An 18,548-nucleotide genomic window follows, 5' to 3' on the forward strand; every position below is an offset into this window, starting at 1 on the left:
GGGGCCCGCGGGCACGCGCACGGCCCGGGCACGCGCGCACACGCAGCCCCCCCCCCCCCCCGCCCCCAACCCCCCCCCACCCCGCCCTCCCTTACCCCTGGGAATGCCCCGCCCCGCCCAGTGCTCCCAGTGCCCCCCCCACCACTCCCAGTGTCTCCCATCCCGCCCAGTGCTCCCAGTGCCCCCTTCCCTCCCTCCCAGTACCCCCCCACCACTCCCAGTCCTCCCAGTACCCTCCACCACTCCCAGTCCTCCCACTGCCTCCCACCACTCCCAGTAACCCCCCATCCCTCCCAGTAACCCCCCCACCCCACCCAGTCCTCCCAGTACCCCCCACCCCTCCCAGTACCCCCCTTCTCCTACCGCCCCCCAGTCCTCCCCACACTACCCCCACCCCTCCCGGTGCCCCCCACCTCCCCTCCCAGTCCCCCCAGTACCCCCCACCACTCCCAGTGCCCCCCAACCCCACCCAGTGCCCCCATCCCTCCCAGTACCCCCCACCACTCCCAGTTCCCCCCCAACCCCTCCCAGTCCTCCCAGTGCCCCCCACCACTCCCAGTACCCCCCACCCCACCCAGTGCCCCCATCCCTCCCAGTATCCCCCACTACTCCCAGTGTCCCCCAACCCCTCCCAGTCCCCCCAGTCCCCCCCACCACTCCCAGTACCCCCCCACCCCACCCAGTGCCCCCCACCCCCCCAAGTACCCCCCCCACCCCCCCCACCCCTCCCAGTACCCCCTTCTCCCACCGCCCCCCAGTCCTCCCCACACTACCCCCAACCCCTCCCAGTCCCCCCAGTGCCCCCCAGCTGACCGGGGGGAGATGGGGAGATGGGGGGGGGGGCAATGATGCTCCGGGGGGGGGGCCGCGAGGCGTTCCAAAAGGAGGCGCAGTACGTACATAGGTACATATATATAGAGTCTGTACACCCACAGGTACACGTCTGAGATTAAATAACCCCAGCACCCCCCCCCCCTTTTAAATACTCCCCCCCCCCCTTCATTCCCCATCATCTCCCCCCCCCCGTACCCCCCCCCCCCCCCTCCCCGCCTCCCCCTCCCAGTATAACCAGCTCTGGCTCCCGGTTGCCCCCACATCCAGTTACTGTCGGAGACTCAGTACTTCGAGGGGGGGGGGGGTATGGGGGGGTGGGGGGGGCAAATAGAAAAAAAAAAAAAAAAACGAAAAAAAAAAACAAAAAAAATTGGCTGAGAAAGACGGGGGGGGGGGATGCGCGGCTGGGGTTGGCCGGTGGGGGGGTGCCCCAGAGAAATACTGTGATTTATGGGGGGTGGGGGGGTGTATTTACAAATGGGGGGGGGGCTCCCTGCCTCCTGGCATTGCCCCCCCCCCCTACCCAGGGAAGGCAAAAGCCCCGGGCTGGGGGAGGTCGGTGGCGGTGCTGGGGGGGGGGTCCCCAGCTGTGCCCCCCCCCACACTGTGGTTGGCAAAGGCCGGGGGTGTCCCCGCGGTGGTGGCACTGGGGGGGGGGGGATAACGGGGTGGGGGGGGTGGGGGGGGGGCAGTGGGGGTGTCCCCCCCCCCCAAGTCAAAGGGCTGAGGGGTCCCAGCAGCGAACGCTGGGTTGAGTCCATGGGGGGGGGGGGGCTTGGCAGCGCCGTGCCCCCCCCTCCAGCTGAGTCCCAAGAGGAGGAGCTGGGGTCTGGGGGGGGGCTTCCAGAGTGCCCCCAGTTTGCTCTCCAGTATGGCTCACATTTTTTTTTGGGGGGGGGACACATTTCTGCTTGCCCCCCCCCCATACACACACACACACACCAATGTCCAACCAGGGTGCCAGCTCTGTGTCCGAGGGGGGGGTCACGTCGAGAGGAGGGCACGCTTGGGGAGGGGGGAGGTCTTGGGGGGAGGTGGGGGGGGGCCGTGCCCCACCATCTGTCCATCACGTTACCACGAGACTCACACTGGAAACAGATACGAACGTGGGGTGTCTGCGCCCCCCCCCCCCAAAAAAAAAAAATAAAAATCCCTCTGGTTGCCCCCCCCCGCACTGTCTGTACCCCAAGGGGGAGATGGGGGGGCACCAGGAGGCCTCGGCAGGGTCTCACCTCCCCCCCCCCTAAAAAGTGGGGAAGGGGCGGGGAGGGAGAGGATAGGGCTGGGGGAGGTGAGGGGCAAAGCCCCCGGCTTGCCCCCCCCAAAAAAAAAAAAAAAATAATAATAATAATAATAAATCGCTGCGGTTTGAGGGTGGTTTAAGTCGGGTTGGAATTTTTCAAAGTCTGCAGCTTGGCCTCCAGTTCGGAGATCTGAAAAACAGCAAAGGGGAGAGGTCTCAGCGGGGGGGGCGGGGGGCACGGGGACGGGGGGGGCACGGAGCTGGGGACACGAGGAAAGTGGGGGGGGGGGACGTGGGAAGAGGGAGGAGAGGGTTGGGGGCACGGGGGTGGGGGGACGGCACTGGGGGGGACACGAGGAGGGGGACACGGGGGTGTTGAGGTGGGGGAGACACGGGGAGGGGGGGAAGGATGGGGATGTGGGGGGGGGACACTGGGGACCTGGGGGGGTCAATGTGGGGCTGGGGGCTGCAGGCAGGTGGGGGGGGGGCTGTGGGACATCTGGGGGCGATTGGGGTGTATAAAGGGGGCGGGGGGCTCGTGGGGGGGCTCTGCTCGGTGCCTGGGGGGGGGCCCTGGTGCCCCCCAGCCTGGCGCTCCGGGCGCTCCGGGGGATCCGGCGACCCCGCGGGGGATCTGCTATGACCCAGCACAGCTCTGGCCCGACCCGCCGGGGGGGTTGTGGGGGGGGGGGATCCAGTGTAAGCCAGCATGGAATCCAGTGCGATCGGCGGTGGGATCCTGCATGACCAGCATGGGATCCGGCTCCCAACTGAGGCTCCAGCGCGCCCCAATGTCTCCCGGGACCCCCTGGGGGATCCCGCACAGGCAGCCTGGGATCATCCAGCGCCCAAGTCGATCTCTTTTGCTCCGTTACGGGGTGGTCGCGCCCCGCGGCAGGATCCGGCGCGACCCGAAACCCAAGCAGATCTACTGCAATCCGGCGTGGGATCCGGCGCCAGGAGGAGGATCGGGCGCACGCCGGCAGCACCCCAAGCAGATCCCCGGCGATCCGGGGCAGGGCGCGGCGGCGGTGGGAGCAGAATCCGGTGGGAGCAGATCCCGGGGCAGATCCCGGGGCAGATCCCAGCCGGCGTGGGATCCGGCGGCCGGGGCGCACAGTCCAGAGGGGAGCCGGCACCCGGGCGGCTCCGCTGCCGCCCAGCACGGGATCCGGCGGCCGGAGCGAGAGCAGATCTGCTGCGATCCATCCCGGGAGCGACGCGGTGGCGAAAGCGGCGGCGGAGCGAGGGGCCAGGCGGCGGCGGGGTCGTGGCCGGATCCGGCCGTGCCCGCGGGGCCCCGGGGCTCAGGGGCAGCCCGCGTCCCGGCGCCCGGTGCCCACCTTCTCCTGCAGCTTCTCCATCTCCTCCTTGTGGGCCAGCTCCGACTCCTCCAGCACCCGCCGCTGCGCCGTCTCCTTCTTCAGGAACTCGATCTCCCTGCCGGGGGGGGGGACATAAACGTGTGGGTGCACGGCACCAGGGATGGGGGCTGTGCCCCTCAGCCAGGAGGGGAAGATGGGCCAGGTGAGGGGGTCCCCAAGGTTTGGGCGTCGTGGAGAAATCGTGCCCGATGTGGTGGCGGTGCCCAGGGGGTCTCCATGGGGATGGCCCCTGCCTGGGGACATGGGGTGCCCAGGATGGAATTGGTGCCCAGGGGACAGGGTCATGCCCAGGGGACGGGGTCATGTCCGATGGGATGGGGTCATGCCCGAGGGATGGGGTCATGCCCAGGGGACAGGGACATGCTTAGGGGATGCTCTGTCAGCAGGGACAAGGGATGAGTTGGTGCCCTCAGGATGAGTCCGTGCGCAGGGAATGGTCCGTGCCCGGGGACAAGGGGTGCCCAGCACGGAATTGGTACCCGAGGTTGTGCCCAGGGGACAAGGTCGTGCCTAGGGGATGGGATCAATTGTCTACAGGGAAAAGGAACGAGCTGGCACCCTGAGGATGATGCCATGCCCAGGGGATGGTCCGTGCCCAGGAACCAGGGGTGCCCAGGAAGGGGTCGGTGCCCCGGGGACGTGTCCATGCCCGGGGGAAGGCTCCGTGCGCAGGGCCCTGCCCTCACTTTTGCTGGTACTCCTTGATGAGCCTCTTGGCCTTGCTGTACTTGCGCTCCAGGGTCTGGTACTGGGCCTGCGTCTCCTTGAGGTGCTCGTCCACGGCCTGGCACAGGTTCTGCGCCTCCATCCAGTACCCCTCCAGCTTCTCCATGCGCTCCTTGTTCTCCTCCACGCTCTGCTCCAGCTGGGCCTTCTCGGCCCGCCACCGAGCCTTCTCCTGCTCGAGGCACTGCAGCTGGGGGACAACAGGGTCAGGGCACGGCACGGCACGGCACGGCACCGCACAGGATGGCTCAGCACAGCGCGGGATGGCACGGCACGGTGTGGCCAAAGAGCAGGGATGGCACGGCACAGCACGGCACGGCACGGCACGGCACGGCACAGCACCTCTGGGTGGGCTGGGGGGGAGATGCAGGGATCTGGAAGGAGATGCAGGGGATCTGGGGGGGGTGGAGGGCGCACCCGGGACCCGCTCACCTTCCTCTTCAGCTGCTGGATCTCAGCCTCGGTGACGGCGTGCTTGATCTGGAGCTGCGAGAGGAGCCGGGCGTTCGTGGGGCGTGGGGACGTGGTGGGGCGTCCCCGCACCGCCCCCGTGTGCACCCCCTAACCCCTTCCTCTCCCCCCAGCCCCTCTTCACCTCCTTGAACTTGTGCACCAGCTTCTCGGGGTCCATCTCCACCGGCGAGAGCGTGTCCTCGTTCTCGGCCAGCTCGAACACCTCGATGGCCATCTCGCCGCTGGGGAACATGGGGCTCATCTCCTCCTCCTCGTCCGTGGCGTACTCCCCCGTCTGCGGTGGGCACGGAGCGAGGTTGGCACGTGGCAGCTCCCCCCCGAGACCCCCCACTTGGGGAAACCGAGTCACCAAATCGGGCAGAGGCCGCGTCTGTCCCCTCCCTCACCTCCTCGTCGTCCTCGGTGTACTGGGTGTAGCGCTGCTCTATCATCTCCCGCTGCCACCGCTCCTGCTCCAGCGTCTGCTGGATCAGCTGCGCCACCTCGCTCTGCTCGCCCGGCTTCTCCCGCCCGATGAGGAACCTGCGGGGACAGCGGGGGGCTCAGCTGGGGACGGGGAGGGGGGGGCCTCAGATTGGGGCCACCCAGGTGGCACAGCCAGGGGAGGCTCAGGTGGGGGGCATCCCCGCTAGGAGTGATGAGTTTGGGGGCGCATTATGTTCAGGGAGGGGATTTGGGGGAGGGCCAGGTGGCATAGGGCAGGCAGTGGCCATGGGGACAGCAGGGATCGGGGGGTATTTGGGGGCAGGGGGTGCTGTGGGGGCAGCGTGCCCCCTTGTGTGCCCAGCCCCAGGGCCCTACCGGACGCGGCCCTTGGTGTTCCTGAGCACGGAGGCGGCGAAGCTCTGCGTCACCCCCACCAGGCTGGTGCCATCCACCTCCACGATCAGGTCGTTCACCTGGATCCTGGGGACAAGGGGACGGTCACGGCACTGCCACCCCCTGCCCACCTCCCCAGCGTCTCCCAGCTCCCCCCAAAGCCCACGGGGGTGCAGCAGCAGGAACCTGGGGGAGGGATTTGGGGCCAGGCACCCCTTACCTGCCATCCCGGTGGGCTGCACCCCCTTCCGTCACCGTCTTGACGAAGATGCCCAGCTTCTCCAGGCCCATGTCGGCCCCCGCTCCCATGCCAATGATGCTGATCCCCAGCCCCTCGGAGTCTGCGGAGACAGAGAGCCGTGTCCCGGGGGTGGCAGCGGCGGCTGCGAGCACCCAACACCAACGGGGTCACCTCGGATCCGTCCCCGAGGCTCTGGGGAGCAGGACGAGGCCAGGACCCACCTTTCTCCAGCTCCACGGGGAAGAGGTCGAGGCGCTCCACCCTCTTCTCCAGCTCGTACTCGGCCGACGCAGCCATGGGGTCGACGTCCTCATTGCGGCGGTCGTAGTCCTCGTTGGAGTAAGTGCTGAAGACCTGGCGTGGGAGGGGGGCGGGGGCGTGGAGAGGGGGGTTACGGATCCTACGAGGCACCGGAGAACCCCCCCCAGCCCCACAGCACGCCGCGGGATGAGGAAGAGTCTGAGGAAGGACAGAGGGGGGCTTGGGGTGGCCTCGGGAGTAGAGGTGGCTCCGTGGGGAGGGAGGGAGGGATGGGCAGATGGATGGATGGATGGATGGATGGACGGACGGACGGACGGATGGAGGGATGGAGGGGTGAAATGGCAGATGGACGGATGGACTGGAGGACAGATAGGTGGACCAAGGCAGGGTAGAGAGGGGTGGGTGCATTGGTAGGTGGATAGATGGATGCGTGGATGGGTGGGCAGATAGAGGGGGGGACGGATAGATGGGTGGAGGGATGGACAGGCAGATGGACGGATGGACAGATGGATGGATGGAGAGATGAACAGATAGATGGATGGACGGACGGGTGGATGAAATGGCAGGTGGATAGGTGGATGGATGGACGGACAGATGGACCAAGGGATGGCTGGATGGACAGGCAGATAACTGGATGGATGGACAGGTGATGGACAGACGGACAGATGGGGTGCACAGAGATGCACAATTTGGGGCACAATTTGGGGCAGCAGACCTGACTCGTTCCCCAGCTCCTCCCCTCATCCTCCTCATCCTCCCCCCTTCCACAGCCACGGGCTCCCCAGGGGGGGTCACTCAGGGGTGGGGGTCCCGGTGCTGAGCAGGGCAGATGTCCCCAGAGGGGCCGTGGTGGATTAGGGCTAACACCACACCGCTAAAGCCTTGCAACAAAGGGTATTTAGGGATGAGTGTCAAGGGCCATCGCACAAAGCCCGGTGACACCGAGATGGGCAGGACCCTCCTGGGTGGCACGCAGGGGTGCTGGGGACAAACTGGGGACCTGCCACTGTCCCCCTGCATGTGGTCCCCAGGGAGGTCCAGGCATGGACGTCCCGCTGTGCCACCCGGCTCTGTGCCGAGGTCCTGGGGGAGTTTGGGATGCGCAGGGGACCCGGAGCAATTCCCAAGGGAGAAGCAGATGGGGGCAGTAAACGGCCTGGGGAGGGGGCTGGCAGCGGGTACCCCCACCCCTGGGTGCAGGCTGGGTGCTGGTGCTGGGATCCCCAGTGCCTCCCGGTCACAGGGGGCTCAGGATGCTCAGGGTGCGGGACATGTGGGTGCCCTGCCCACCCATGGGACCCCACAGAGGGACAGGGCAGGGGGCACACACCGGAGGCTGAATGCATCACCTGGGGGGCACAGAGCACCCCAAAAAGCTCCACTGTGCATCCACGAGGGAAATCCCTTCCTGGAGCATGGGCCGGCCGGTCCCCATGGCACCAAACCCCCGGTGTGCACCCAGCCGGTGCGCGGCCACCGCGGGACCCCGTCCCCACACCGGGCCACCGTGGTCCCCGTCCCCCGTCCCAGGTGGGGCCACCCACCCGCCGCTGACTCAGAGCCAGAATATAGGCCGTGCCGCTAAAAATAACCCCGCTCGGCACAAAGCAATTTCTGTTCCTCCAGCTGAGGGGATAGGAGCACGAGAGAAAGCCCCGAAATAGCGGCGCGGCCCCTTCTCCCCGCTGTGCCACCGCCGGCACCGGACACAGACCGTGGCACGAGATGGGGACCCCAAATCCCGGAGCTGTCCCTGCGTCCCCAAGCTGCCCGGGGTGTGTGTGGGGGGGGCGGGCAGCTCTCGTGGCTGGCCCCCGCCTGCCCGTGCTGCTGAGACACTTCCCCTTCCTCCACTTCCCGAAATGGTCCCGCGCTGGGCCCGAGAGGGGGGGAAAGGGGGGGTAGCAAACATCCTCCCCCCCGAAAACCCTGGCTCTGGGAGGGGTCCCGGCACTGGGGGACCCTGGGGACCTATGCAGAGTGGTGGTGGCACGGCCTGGCGGCTCCCGGCAGCACTCAGGGCCCAGCCGGATATTTTGGGCATCCCCACCCAAAATACCGAGTGGCTCCCAGCCCTTCCTGGGGCACATGGTGCAAACGTGCCACCCCCTTAGGCCCCGATGTCACCCCCCCTGCCATGTACCACCATCCCCAGGGTCCCACGGCCGGGGTGCCCACCCCACACCACATCCCCATCCCCTCCCAGTATGGCCATGCCGGGGCTGCAACCCCACCAGTGTGCCTGGGCCGCCTCCCATCCGGCTGCACCCAGCCACCGGGTGCTCCCCAAAGGGGTCTTTTTGGGGTACAAGGACGCACCGGAGCCCCTCTGCCCTTCTCCAGGCTGGGCCACCAGCTCCTCCCCAGCCCTGCACACTTGGCCATGGGCAATGGGGCAGGAGGTTGCCCATCGCCACCTCCATGGCCTTGAGCCTCGTTGGAGGATGGAGGGGACACCCCAAAACTCCTGATTTCCCCTCCCAGCTCCGCCCGGGTACCCCCAAAACCCCGCGGCCGGGCTCACCTGGATGGGGGCCGTGCTGAACTGGATCTTGCGGTTGGGGACGGGCTCCTCTTCCTCGGACAGCCCGGGGATCTCCACGCAGCTGGATTCGGGCTCGTAGAGCCCATCAGCCTCCTCGTCCTCATCCAGCCCGCTGCCCCCCGAGTCCTCCCCGAGCCCGCTGTAGGCACTTATGTCCACCAGGTCCGCCTCGGAGAAGTCCTCCTTCTTGGACTCGTCGTACAGCTCGCCCTCGTCCGCCCGCTCACCCTTGACGCCCTCCTCGGCGTAGGGGGGCTCCTCGCCCCCTTCCAGGCGCGGCTCGGGGGGCGCCGTGGCCTCGGCCCCCTTGGCCGGTTCGGGCGCTGGCACCGGCTCTCCGGCCTCCGCCTCGGCCTCCGATTCACCGCTCTCCTCCACCTCCACCGGCTTGATCTTGCAGACCTCCTGCACCCGCGGCACGCTCCCGTCCTTCTCCGCCGGCCTCCCGGCCTTGCCCGCTGCCTTCTCCTCCTCGGCCGGCCGCGGCCGTGCCGGGGCAGCGGGGCCGTCTCCCGTCCTGCTCTCGGCCTTGCCAGCCTCCGTGCCCTGCAGGAAGACGCGGGACCGCTTGCTCACCAGCTTGGAGTTGAGCGGCCCCGCGCGCCCCGGCGTCTTGTGGAGGTTGTTGCGGAGGTCGGCCTTCTCGAAGACGGCGCTGAGCTGGCTGACGGTGGGCGACACGGCCTCGGTGTCCAGCTTGTCCAAGGACTCGGTGCTGCCGTTGAACTTCACCACCACGTCCAGCTTGCGGTCCTGGAAGCCGGCCCGCTCCTTGCGCAGCAGGAGCTTGGTGGTGGCCTCCTTCTCCTGCGGGCTCCGCTCGAAGATCTTGCGGGTCTCCTGCAGCTTGGAGAAGGGCTTGTCGGGCTTGGAGTCGAAGCGGCTCACCCGCTCCGAGACGCTGGTGCCCAGCTTGAGGAGGTTGCCCTGCTCCATGCTCTCATTCAGGCTGCTGGCCCGGGGCAAGGAGAGGCGGACGGGCTTCTCCTTGCCCTTGGCCAAGTCGCAGGCGCCCTCGGGGCCCGGCGCCGTCCCCATCTGCAGGAACATGTTCTTGATGCGGTGGACGTTGGAGCCATACTTCTTGCCACGGGCTTTCTTGCCATCCTCGCCCTCGGCATCCTTTGTGGGTTTCAGGGCCTGGATGGTGGCCTCGTAGGCGTTGCGGTGGGGGGACGCGCTCCTCAGCCCCCCGCTGCCCCCTGCTCCTCCGCCCGGGGCCCCCCCGCTGCCGCCCGGGGCTGCCGCCCCGCTCGCTGCCTCCGTCCTCAGCATCCTGCCCCGTCGTCACCGCCGCCGCCGCCGCCGCCGCGCCGCATCGCCCGCCGGCTGCTGGGGCGCGGGGAGGGGGCCGCTGCCGGGGGGCCGCCGGGGACCCGGTCAGGCCATCGCCAGCCTGGGGGGGCCCAGCGCGCCCCCCCCCTCCGCCCCGGCCCTCCTTCCTTCCTCCCTTCTCCTCCTCTTCCCCTTTTTCTCCGCTGCTGCGCTGGTGATGGAGCCGCCGCTGCCTGCGATCCGCCCGCCCCGCTGCCCGCAGAGCCCTCTGGGTCTTAGCGACGCGCTCTTGCTCTTCCTCTTCCTCGCCGCCGCGCTTCGGCCTCGCCGCCGCCGTCACCCCGATCCCCTCCCCGTGTCCTGTCCCCCCCCCCCTTTTCCCGTGCCCACCGGTGGCACCGGCACCGCCGTGGTCCCCTGCAGCCCCCAGCTCTCCCCACGCGTCCCCTCCGCGCAGCTGGGGATGTGCCGTGTCCGTGTCCCCCCCATCATTGTCCCCCACCCCCAGGCCTTGTGCAATGTCCCCCCCACCCCACCTCTGTCCCCACAGCCCCCCTGGGGTCTGCCCCCACCCCACATGTGTCCCCAGTGCCCCCCGATTTCATCCCTGGGGACCCTGAGCCCCGGACCCGTGGCCACGCTGCTTCTGCCCCTCTGCCCCCCCAGTTCCATCCCCATGGCCCCCAGGACGGTCCCTGTGTCCCCTCAGTCCTGGCCACACGCCCCCCACTTTTGTCCCCACATCCCCTTTATCTGTCCCCACATCCCCCCAGTATCCCCCCAGTTTCGTAGCCTTCTCCCCCACCCCGTCCCACATCCCCCCAGTTTTGTCCCCCCATGCCCCCAGTGTCCCCCATTCCTTGCTCCGTGTCCCCCCACTTTCATGCCCATGTCCCCCCCATCCTGTCCCCGCGCCCCTCCTGGCTCTGTGCCCGTGTCCCCCTGCTCCTTCCCCTGTGCCCCCCCAGTTTTGTCCCCCATGTCCCCTGCTCCCCTCCCTTTGTTCCCCCCACCCCCACAGCTCCCCGGGGTGTCCCAGTGTGTCCCTACAGGGTCCCCATTTACTTTCTGCCCCCACAACCCTGTGCCCCTCCCCAGGGTGCTGCCCATCTGCCCCACACCTCCAGTGGGGGGGGGGGGGGTCAGGAGGAGGAATATTCTGGGGGGGGTTATTTAGGGTCTCCTCCCTTTCCAGCAGTGGGGACCAGGGCGCACAGCGTGGCACCGTTTTGGGGTGCCTGTGGGATGAGCACCCCAAAAAAGCCACACACTCATGTGGAACCGGGGGAGAAGGAGGGACAGGGTAGGGACACCCCTACTTGTGTCCCCCCCCACAATGACAGGCCCGTGGGGGGGGGGGGGGGGCCCACGCCGGTGAAGGTGGGGGCGCCAGGACCCTGCAGCTGCAGCGCTGCCGGCCCTTTGTGCGTGACGAGACGTGACGTGGCGTGACGCGGCGCGGCGCGACGGCCCCCACGGCCCCCCCCTTCTCCTTCCGCTGCAAAGCCTGTGCCCCCCCCCCAACAGCTCCTTTTCCCCCTCCACCACCAGCCCTGCGGTCTCCCAGCACCCCCCCGGCTGCGTCCTGCCAAGGGCTGGGGGGGGACTTGGTTCTTGTGCACGCACACGCGTGTGCACACGCGTGCACCCCATGGACATGTGTGTGTGGGGCAGTGGTGCTGGCCAGCCACGTGCCACGCTGGCGGGGGGGGTCAGCTGTCCCCAAATGTCCCCCCACCCCCATGTGCCACACTGTGCTGTCGTGACCCGTTGTGCACTGTCGTGTGCCATCGTGTGCCGTCGTGTCCCACGGTGCCCGTTGTGCCCCGTTGTGCCCAGCCATGCCCAGTTGTGCCCCGTTGTGTCCTCCTGTGCCCCCCATGCCCTCTTGTGCCCTGCTGTGCCCCACCGTGCCCCATTACGTCCCACTGTGCCCCATTGTGCCCCATTGTGCCCTGTTGTCCCCTCTTGTGCCCGGCGGTGTTCTGCCATGCGCCATCCTGCCCCGTCATGTCCCACTGTACCCCACTGTGTCCCATTGTGCCCCGTGGTGTCCCATTGTGCCCCATCCTGTCCCATTGTACCCCATCATGTCCTGTTGTGCCCCCACTGCCACCCCAACCCCCACAAGCCGTGGCACCAGGACGAACCCACCCAGAGCAGAGGGCGCAGCAGGGTCCCACCACGCACCCCTTGGTGTCCCTGCTCTTCCCCAGGGGCAAAAGGGACTCGGTGGCACGAGGCCAGGCTGGCAGGAGGTGGCCGTGGCAGGGTCCCTGCCGTGTCCCCGTGCCCCCAATTTGGGCCCCCCCGGGCCGGCCAGCCCCGCTGCTGCTGTCACTCAGGCGCTGGCCCCGCTCCCGGTGAAGATGGAGGCGCCCGAGCTGCTGCGGGTCTGGGTGCTGGCAGGCGAGTGGCAGCCCCGTCACCCACCCTGGGGACACGGCCGGGCCTGGGGAACCCCCCCCGGCAGGGAGGGCATGGGGGGGACCCCCAGGATGGGGCAGGGAATGGGGAGGGAATGGGAAGGGGATGGGGGAGCAGAGCTGAATAAATCCGTCCTGTCCCTGGTGCCAGGCAGGCTGGGGACCGAGGGGGTGCTCTTTGTGGGGGGGGGTATAGGGGAAGAGGAAGGTGCTGGCCCTGTCCCTATTCCTGTCCCCTCTCCTGTCCCCAACACCTCCCAGAAATAGCCTGCCCTGCTGTCCCAGTGCCTGGCACCACAGGGACGTGCGCCCCAGGGGGGGCTATGGGTGCCATGGGGGCGCTGGGCAATGGGGAAACTGAGGCAGGGAGGAGCCGCGTCCCCTGCCCCGGCTCCAGCCCCGTGCCTGGCCGCAGCCCTGGTCCTGGGGGGCACCCGGGCCGCCCTCCCCGACCACCACGTCTCCCTCGAGACCGGAGCCGTCTTCGTGCATGAGCTGGAGCGGGAGCTGTTCCAGGAGGCCTTCCTCGACGAGGCCGAGGATGATGATGATGGTGAGGGTCAGGCTGAGGGGAGTGGGGACAAGGGGGTCCGGGGGACGGGGGGATAGGCTGGGGGGGACAGAACTATCCCCTGTGTGTGTGAACACCCAGCTAATGGGGGCAGTGGCTTACTCCTGCCCCCAGCAGGCGTGACCCAAATCTCCCTCCTAGCATCCATCCGTCCATCCATCCCCCCACATCCATTTGGGGACCTCTTGCCCTTGAGCACTGCTGGGCTGGGGAGGGGGGGCACCTCCATTTGGGGTTATTCACCCCCAAAAGGCGATCAGGACCCTCCTTGGACCCAATTTCCTCGCAGGGAGCGCCCTGTTGGGAAGGGCTTGCGGGGCAGGGGTCCCCCCTGGATGACACACGTGTGTCCCGTGTCCCCGTGTCCGTGTGTCCCCGCGCCCGACAGCCACCCCCATCACCTTCCATGCCCACCTCCTGGACCACCCCGACCTCCCGCGGTGGCTGCGTTTCGCCCAGCGTGGTGCCCACCAGCCCGGCTTCCTCTACGGCAGCCCCACGGCCGCCGAGGTGGGCACGCACATCATCGAGGTGAGCGCCCGTCCTCGTGCAAAGCGCACGGCCTCGTGCGAGGGGGCGGCACGGGGTGCTGGGGTGCGCGCCCCCAGGGGTGGGAATTGGCATCCTCGAGGCCCGGGGCATCTCCTCCTCCTGCAGGTGCTGGCGTACAACCGGCTCACCTACGAGACGGTGGCACAGCGGCTCGTCCTCGCCGTCGTCCCCGCTCCAGGTGAGGGCTGAGCACCCCCCAAAATGCGCTACCCCCGAGCCCCCAGTGTGGGGTGGTCCCTACAGGTGTCCCGTGTGTGTCCCGCAGGGGGGGAGCCGCCGTTCCAGAGCGAGTTCCTGGTGGGGAACAGGAACGTGGAGGAGCTGCTGCCAGCCCCTGCGCGGGAGCTTTTTGGGCAGGCGGCGGCCGGCGTCTGGGAGCAGAGCGACCTCAGCATCATCAACGTCACCTCCGCCCTGGACCGCGGTGGCCGCGTGCCCCTGCCCATCGAGGGACGCAAGGAGGGGTAGGGGGGCCGCCACCCGGCTGCCTGGCCTGGGGTCGCACTTGGGAAGCTCTCCCCTGCCTTCCCCCAGGCACCCACGCAGGGGTTTTGGAGGTCCCCTCCACGCAAATTCCCCCAAATTTCAGGGTGTACGTGAAGGTGGGCTCCCACAACGCCTTCTCGCCCTGCCTGGCCGCCGCCGCCTCGCCGCAGAGCCGCTTCCTCTGCCTCCTGGGCCAGCAGCCCCTCGCCTCCTGCTACGACACCTTCGCGCCCCACTTCGCCATCCGCTGGTGCAACCTCACCCTGGTGAGACCCCCCCGTGCCCGCGTCCCCACCACCCCGGCGACGTTCCCACCTCTTCCCTTTAACCACCCCCTCCTCAATTCCAGCTGGAGGTCCTGCCCACCCCCACGACGCCGGGGCCGGTGTGGGGTCCCGGGGTGCTGGAGGACGGGGGCGATTTCCAGCCCCCCACCGAGTCGCCCGCCCAGGACCTCCTGCCCGGTTTCCTGCTGACACTGCTGGTGCCGCTGGCGGTGGCCGCGCTGCTCTGCCTGCTCCTGGGGCACCTCATGTGCTGCCGCCGGGAGGGAGTGTGAGTCGGCCACGGGGGGGGGGCACAGCCCGGCACCCCTAACCCAAGGGGAGAGCACGGGGGTCCCCCCCTCCCCGACGGGGCAGCCCACTTTGGTGTCCCCTTCCCCAGCGCTCGTGGTTTGGGGACAACCCGGGGGTGGTGACAGCACTTCTCACCATCTGGTTTTTGTGTGTTTTTATTTTTTCTTCTTTTTTTTTTTTTTTTTTTTTTTCCCATTTCTGCTCCATTTTGTAGGCAAAAACGGGACTTGGAGACGTCTGAGTAAGTCCCTGCGCCCTGGCTGTGGGTTTGCTCGGGGTTGGGGGGGGTGGTGCTTGGGGTGTGACAATTTGGGGGGCACAGGGACAGGGCGGTGACAGGGAGCAGCAGCCGCTGCCAGCTGATGAGGGAGCTAAATCCTAAAGTTCTCCCCACCCCAAAAGGACCCCCCCCCCCTCCACCCCCCCCAATAACCCCACACAGACAAAGGCTGGAGCACCAGGAGCCTCTTTATTCACCACCCTCCCCCAGCTTCACACCGGGCGCGGAGAACCCCCCGAGAACCCCCTTCCCCAAAAGGGGCACGGGTGGCTCTGCGCCCCATTCCCCTTCTCCCCTCGCCCCCCCAGCATCCAGCTGGTGCACCACAGCACCATCCACGGCGACACGGAGGAGCTGAGGAGCATGGCCAGCAGCCGGGACGTCCCGCGGCCCCTCTCCACCCTGCCCATGTTCAACGTGCGCACGGGGCAGCGCATCAACCCCATGCCGGGGCGCGGGGACGGGGCGCGCGCCCCCCTCATCCCGCAGCAGCGGTGAGCGCTGGCACCGGGGTGGCACCTCGGGGTGGCACCTTGGGGTGGCACTTTAGGGGTGGCACTTCAGGGGTGGCACTTTAGGGTGGTGCAGGGCTTTGGGGTGACTTTGCATGGCACCACCAGGCTGCGCGGGGGGTATTTTGGGGGGAATCTGCAGTTATTTGGGGGTGGTGACCACCATCCAGGTGTGCTGGAGGGGGCAGAGCAGGTCCTACGCCCATCCCACCCAACCTAATCTGCCCCAGCTGGCTCAGGGAGTGGATAAAACCCTTAAATAGGAGCCATGGGACCCTAATCCTTCTTTTTTGGGGGGAGGAATGACCCCTTTTCTCCTCATTTCCAGGTAACTGGTGGCTGTGTCGCTGTCGCCTCCATGGGATGAGCTTGCTTTGAGCTCTGTTCTGCCGTGGGGTGGCCTTTACCTGGTAAAGTGCTGCTTTAGCAACGAGACGTGGTTTCTCTGCTTTATTTCCCCGTGTGAGCAACCGAACCTGGCTGATCTGGGGGGGGTGGGCGGTGGGATTTTTGGGGTGCAGCCCTGAGCATCGCTGCACAGCCTCTGTAGGGCTGGGGGTGGCCCCAAAAATACTGGGGATGCCCCTGGTCTTGTTCCCGCTGTCATCTCCCCCCAGTTTTTATATAGAATAGCTATTTTTAAGCTCTTTTAATGAGGTTTTAGCTAAAAGAGCTATTTATTGTGACCTTTTTGCCCTGTCCCAGCCAGGGCAGATCCCAGTGGTGCTGCTGCACTGGGTTTGCTGGTTCTCCACCCCCCCCCCGGGGCTGGAGGGGGAACGCACTGAGTGCTGTGGGGCCGGGGTCCTGGTTGCTGATCATGGTCTGGGGGGGGGTCCCTGCTTCCCTCTGCCCCCTCCTCAGCTGTTTTGCCCCATCTCCTCGCAGGGGGCACCCACTCCCCACCCTCCTCCATCCACGCTCCCTCCTCCCCAAGCCTTGCACCCCAGGGCACGCGGTGACCCCACAAGCAGGGTGGGGGGCTCACAGAAAGCCAATTTGGGGACGCAGGGACCCCGCTGGGTGGCTGCAGCCCCCTTGGCCTTGTCGTAGCACCCCGACGTCCCCCGGCTCACCTGCAGCACCCCGGAGCCCTCGCCGCTCTCTCCGCTCGCTTCTTCCACCGCTGTCCCCCAGGCATCCTGCTCAACCCCCCCCCTTGCCCGCCCCCCTGATGGGTGCCCCGGCCCTGCAGCCCTGCCCGAGGACAGAGCCTCATTCACAGCAACCGGGGCAGGCGCCAGGGTGGGGGTTAGGAAAACACGGGGGCCCCACGGCGGAACAAGAGGAGCCATTGATGGGCTGAGGAAGGCGGCGTTCAGGCTGCGGCGCATGCTGCTCTCGCTTGCACCCGGATTTGGGGTGTCCCCCCCCCTAATTCTTCCCCCAGAGGCGTGTGGCACCCTGTGCATGCACAGCTCATGGGTGGCCGGCTCCCGTTGCAAGCTGGAGCGGGCACCCAGCTCCTGTTGCAAATGGGGGCACCTCTTGCCTGCACCCCAGGGCGCATTTCCTGCACCCCATGGTGTGCCTGCACCCCACAGTACGTTTCCTGCGCCCCAGGGAATGTTGTCTGCACCCTACTGCATGCTCACACCCCATGGCACGTTGTCTGCACCCCATGGTGTGTTTGCACCCCATGATACATTTCCTGCACCCCATAGCACGTTGCCTGCACCCCACAGTGTGCTCGCACCCCACGGCACTTTTCCTGCACCCCACGGCAAGCACAGAGCCCCCGCACCCAGTTCCCATCCCCGCTCCCAGCACCTTTGTGTCCTTGTGCCCCCCCCCTCCCCACACCAGCTTTGCTGGGCACCCCTGGCTGTGTGGGGTGGGGGCACCCTGAGCTGTGTGACCCCACCTTGTGCCAGCAGCCCCCCACCTTTCACTGCGTCCCCCCCCCTTACCTCTCCTTTCCTCCCACCCTGGAGGGAGGGGGGGCACAGCACAAAGCCCCCTTGACCACGGGTGCTCCCCAAACCATCCCCAGCCCCCCCCAGCCCCCTGCTCTCTGGGGGTGGCTCCCACTGTCCCCCCACCCCTCTCTGTTGGGCTGAGCGGGGAGGAGGAGGAGGAGGAGGAGTGGGGGGGGGGCGGTGGGGGCTGCTCAGGGGCGGGCGGTGAGGACGGGAGCACAGAAGCGTGGCAGGAGGAGAGCGGTGAGGACACGGCGAGGGGGGCTCCCGTTCGTTCCCCGACCCCAATCCCCAAATCCATCCCCGAGCATCCCCGGCGGCGCGGGAGAGACGAGGGCGCGAGCGGCACAGGTTTGTCGGATCATTTCACATGCTTTATTTCAGCAGTCAAAATAATTAAAAACATCTCAAATTATTATACATATACAAACTAGGTACAGACTCCTGGAGCATCCGCCTCGCCGGGAGATGGGCCGGCAGTCGGGGTGGGTTCGGCCCCTCCGCACGGCAAGAGAGGAGGAGAGAGGCTGGGAGGGTGCGGGGGGCAGAGAAGCGAGGGGAGATGATGATGATGATGATGATGGATGGATGTGTGGATGGATGGATGGATGGATGGATGGAGAAAGAGCTGCTGGAAGATGAGAGCAGAGATGGAGTCCACCTGCGAAGCCCGGGAGCCTGGGCTGCTTTCCCCGTGCTTTCCTTTCCCTTCCAAGGCTTTTTGGCTCGACCTTGCATTTGCCTCCGTGCCTCGCTGTCAGGATGCGTGGGGGTGTGGGGTTAAATAGCACCTTTAGAAAATTCACAAGTCGACCCGGGCAGCAAAAGGATGAAGGGGAATTTAAAAAAAAATAATAAAAATAAAACTAGAGGGAAATTCAAAAATCAACCCAAGACTTGCATCCGTTCAGGCAGCCCCGTGTCTGTAGCACCAGACGGTCCCCGGCTCAGTGGCTTTGCGCCACTTGAGCCTCTGAAATGGGACCGAAATAAAAGAGCAAAAATCAGGACAAAAGTCCCGGGGGGGGGCGGAGGAAACCCCAGAACTCCAGGGGGACCTTGAACGGAGGGGAAAAAAAAAAAAGAATAGCAAAAATGGAGAGGGAAAAAAAAAAAAATAGACAAAACTTAGCACCTTTGCTCTGAACCTGGCAGGAAAGTCCCGGCACGGCTGAAAAAAAAAAAAAAGTTTTAAAAAAATACTAAAACTACTTGAAAAAAAATTTTAAAAAATATTAACCAAAACCACAGCTGTGAGGTAGCCTTCCAGAAAAGGAGAATATGCACTGATGGGTCCGGTTTGCTCCGCTCCAGGGCTTTGGCTGTCGGGGTGGACTCGGGGAGCTCCCCCCTGCGGAACCGGGGCTCGGCTGCAAAAAGCGGGGTGGTGGCGGCTCCGGGCTCCCAGGTCCCCGCGGGTT

At 66.7% G+C, this 18,548-nt stretch overlaps 2 protein-coding genes across 2 annotated transcripts; one reads left to right on the forward strand and one right to left on the reverse strand.

The window, feature by feature from the left end:
* Positions 1–1,234: 1,234 nt before the first annotated feature.
* On the reverse strand, positions 1,235–10,040 carry PPP1R9B (protein phosphatase 1 regulatory subunit 9B). The gene is made up of 10 exons (XM_082785981.1): positions 8,508–10,040; positions 5,944–6,076; positions 5,702–5,822; positions 5,464–5,568; positions 5,049–5,184; positions 4,784–4,936; positions 4,621–4,674; positions 4,149–4,378; positions 3,421–3,517; positions 1,235–2,267 (listed from the first exon to the last, which is right to left on the reverse strand). Exons 1-10 carry the CDS (start codon positions 9,801–9,803, stop codon positions 2,214–2,216), a joined length of 2,379 nt encoding a protein of 792 aa, XP_082642107.1. The 5' UTR covers positions 9,804–10,040; the 3' UTR covers positions 1,235–2,213.
* A 2,122-nt stretch (positions 10,041–12,162) lies between these two features.
* On the forward strand, positions 12,163–15,642 carry SGCA (sarcoglycan alpha). The gene is made up of 10 exons (XM_082785983.1): positions 12,163–12,212; positions 12,645–12,782; positions 13,189–13,331; positions 13,458–13,530; positions 13,618–13,816; positions 13,942–14,104; positions 14,188–14,393; positions 14,631–14,657; positions 15,005–15,190; positions 15,537–15,642. The coding sequence occupies exons 1-10, from the start codon at positions 12,173–12,175 to the stop codon at positions 15,538–15,540; spliced, it is 1,179 nt and encodes a 392-aa protein (XP_082642109.1). The 5' UTR covers positions 12,163–12,172; the 3' UTR covers positions 15,541–15,642.
* Positions 15,643–18,548: the final 2,906 nt, after the last annotated feature.

Source organism: Aythya marila (assembly GCF_965140915.1).
Source record: "Aythya marila genome assembly, contig: HAP1_HAP1_SCAFFOLD_451, whole genome shotgun sequence".
NCBI lineage: Eukaryota > Metazoa > Chordata > Aves > Anseriformes > Anatidae > Aythya > Aythya marila.

What these genes read in the sequence shown, in the direction of transcription:
- PPP1R9B (XM_082785981.1), bottom strand. Translation starts at nt 9,803, where the DNA reads ATGCTGAGGACGGAGGCAGCGAGCGGGGCGGCAGCCCCGGGCGGCAGC. An exon ending in TCAGCACGGCCCCCATCCAG is followed by an intron (nt 6,077 to 8,507) that starts GTGAGCCCGGCC and finishes CTCCCACGCCAG; the next exon opens with GTCTTCAGCACTTACTCCAA. An exon ending in GCAGCCCACCGGGATGGCAG is followed by an intron (nt 5,569 to 5,701) that starts GTAAGGGGTGCC and finishes CCTTGTCCCCAG; the next exon opens with GATCCAGGTGAACGACCTGA.
- SGCA (XM_082785983.1), top strand. Translation starts at nt 12,173, where the DNA reads ATGGAGGCGCCCGAGCTGCTGCGGGTCTGGGTGCTGGCAG. An exon ending in ATCGAGGGACGCAAGGAGGG is followed by an intron (nt 13,817 to 13,941) that starts GTAGGGGGGCCG and finishes CCCAAATTTCAG; the next exon opens with GGTGTACGTGAAGGTGGGCT. An exon ending in TGCTGCCGCCGGGAGGGAGT is followed by an intron (nt 14,394 to 14,630) that starts GTGAGTCGGCCA and finishes TCCATTTTGTAG; the next exon opens with GCAAAAACGGGACTTGGAGA.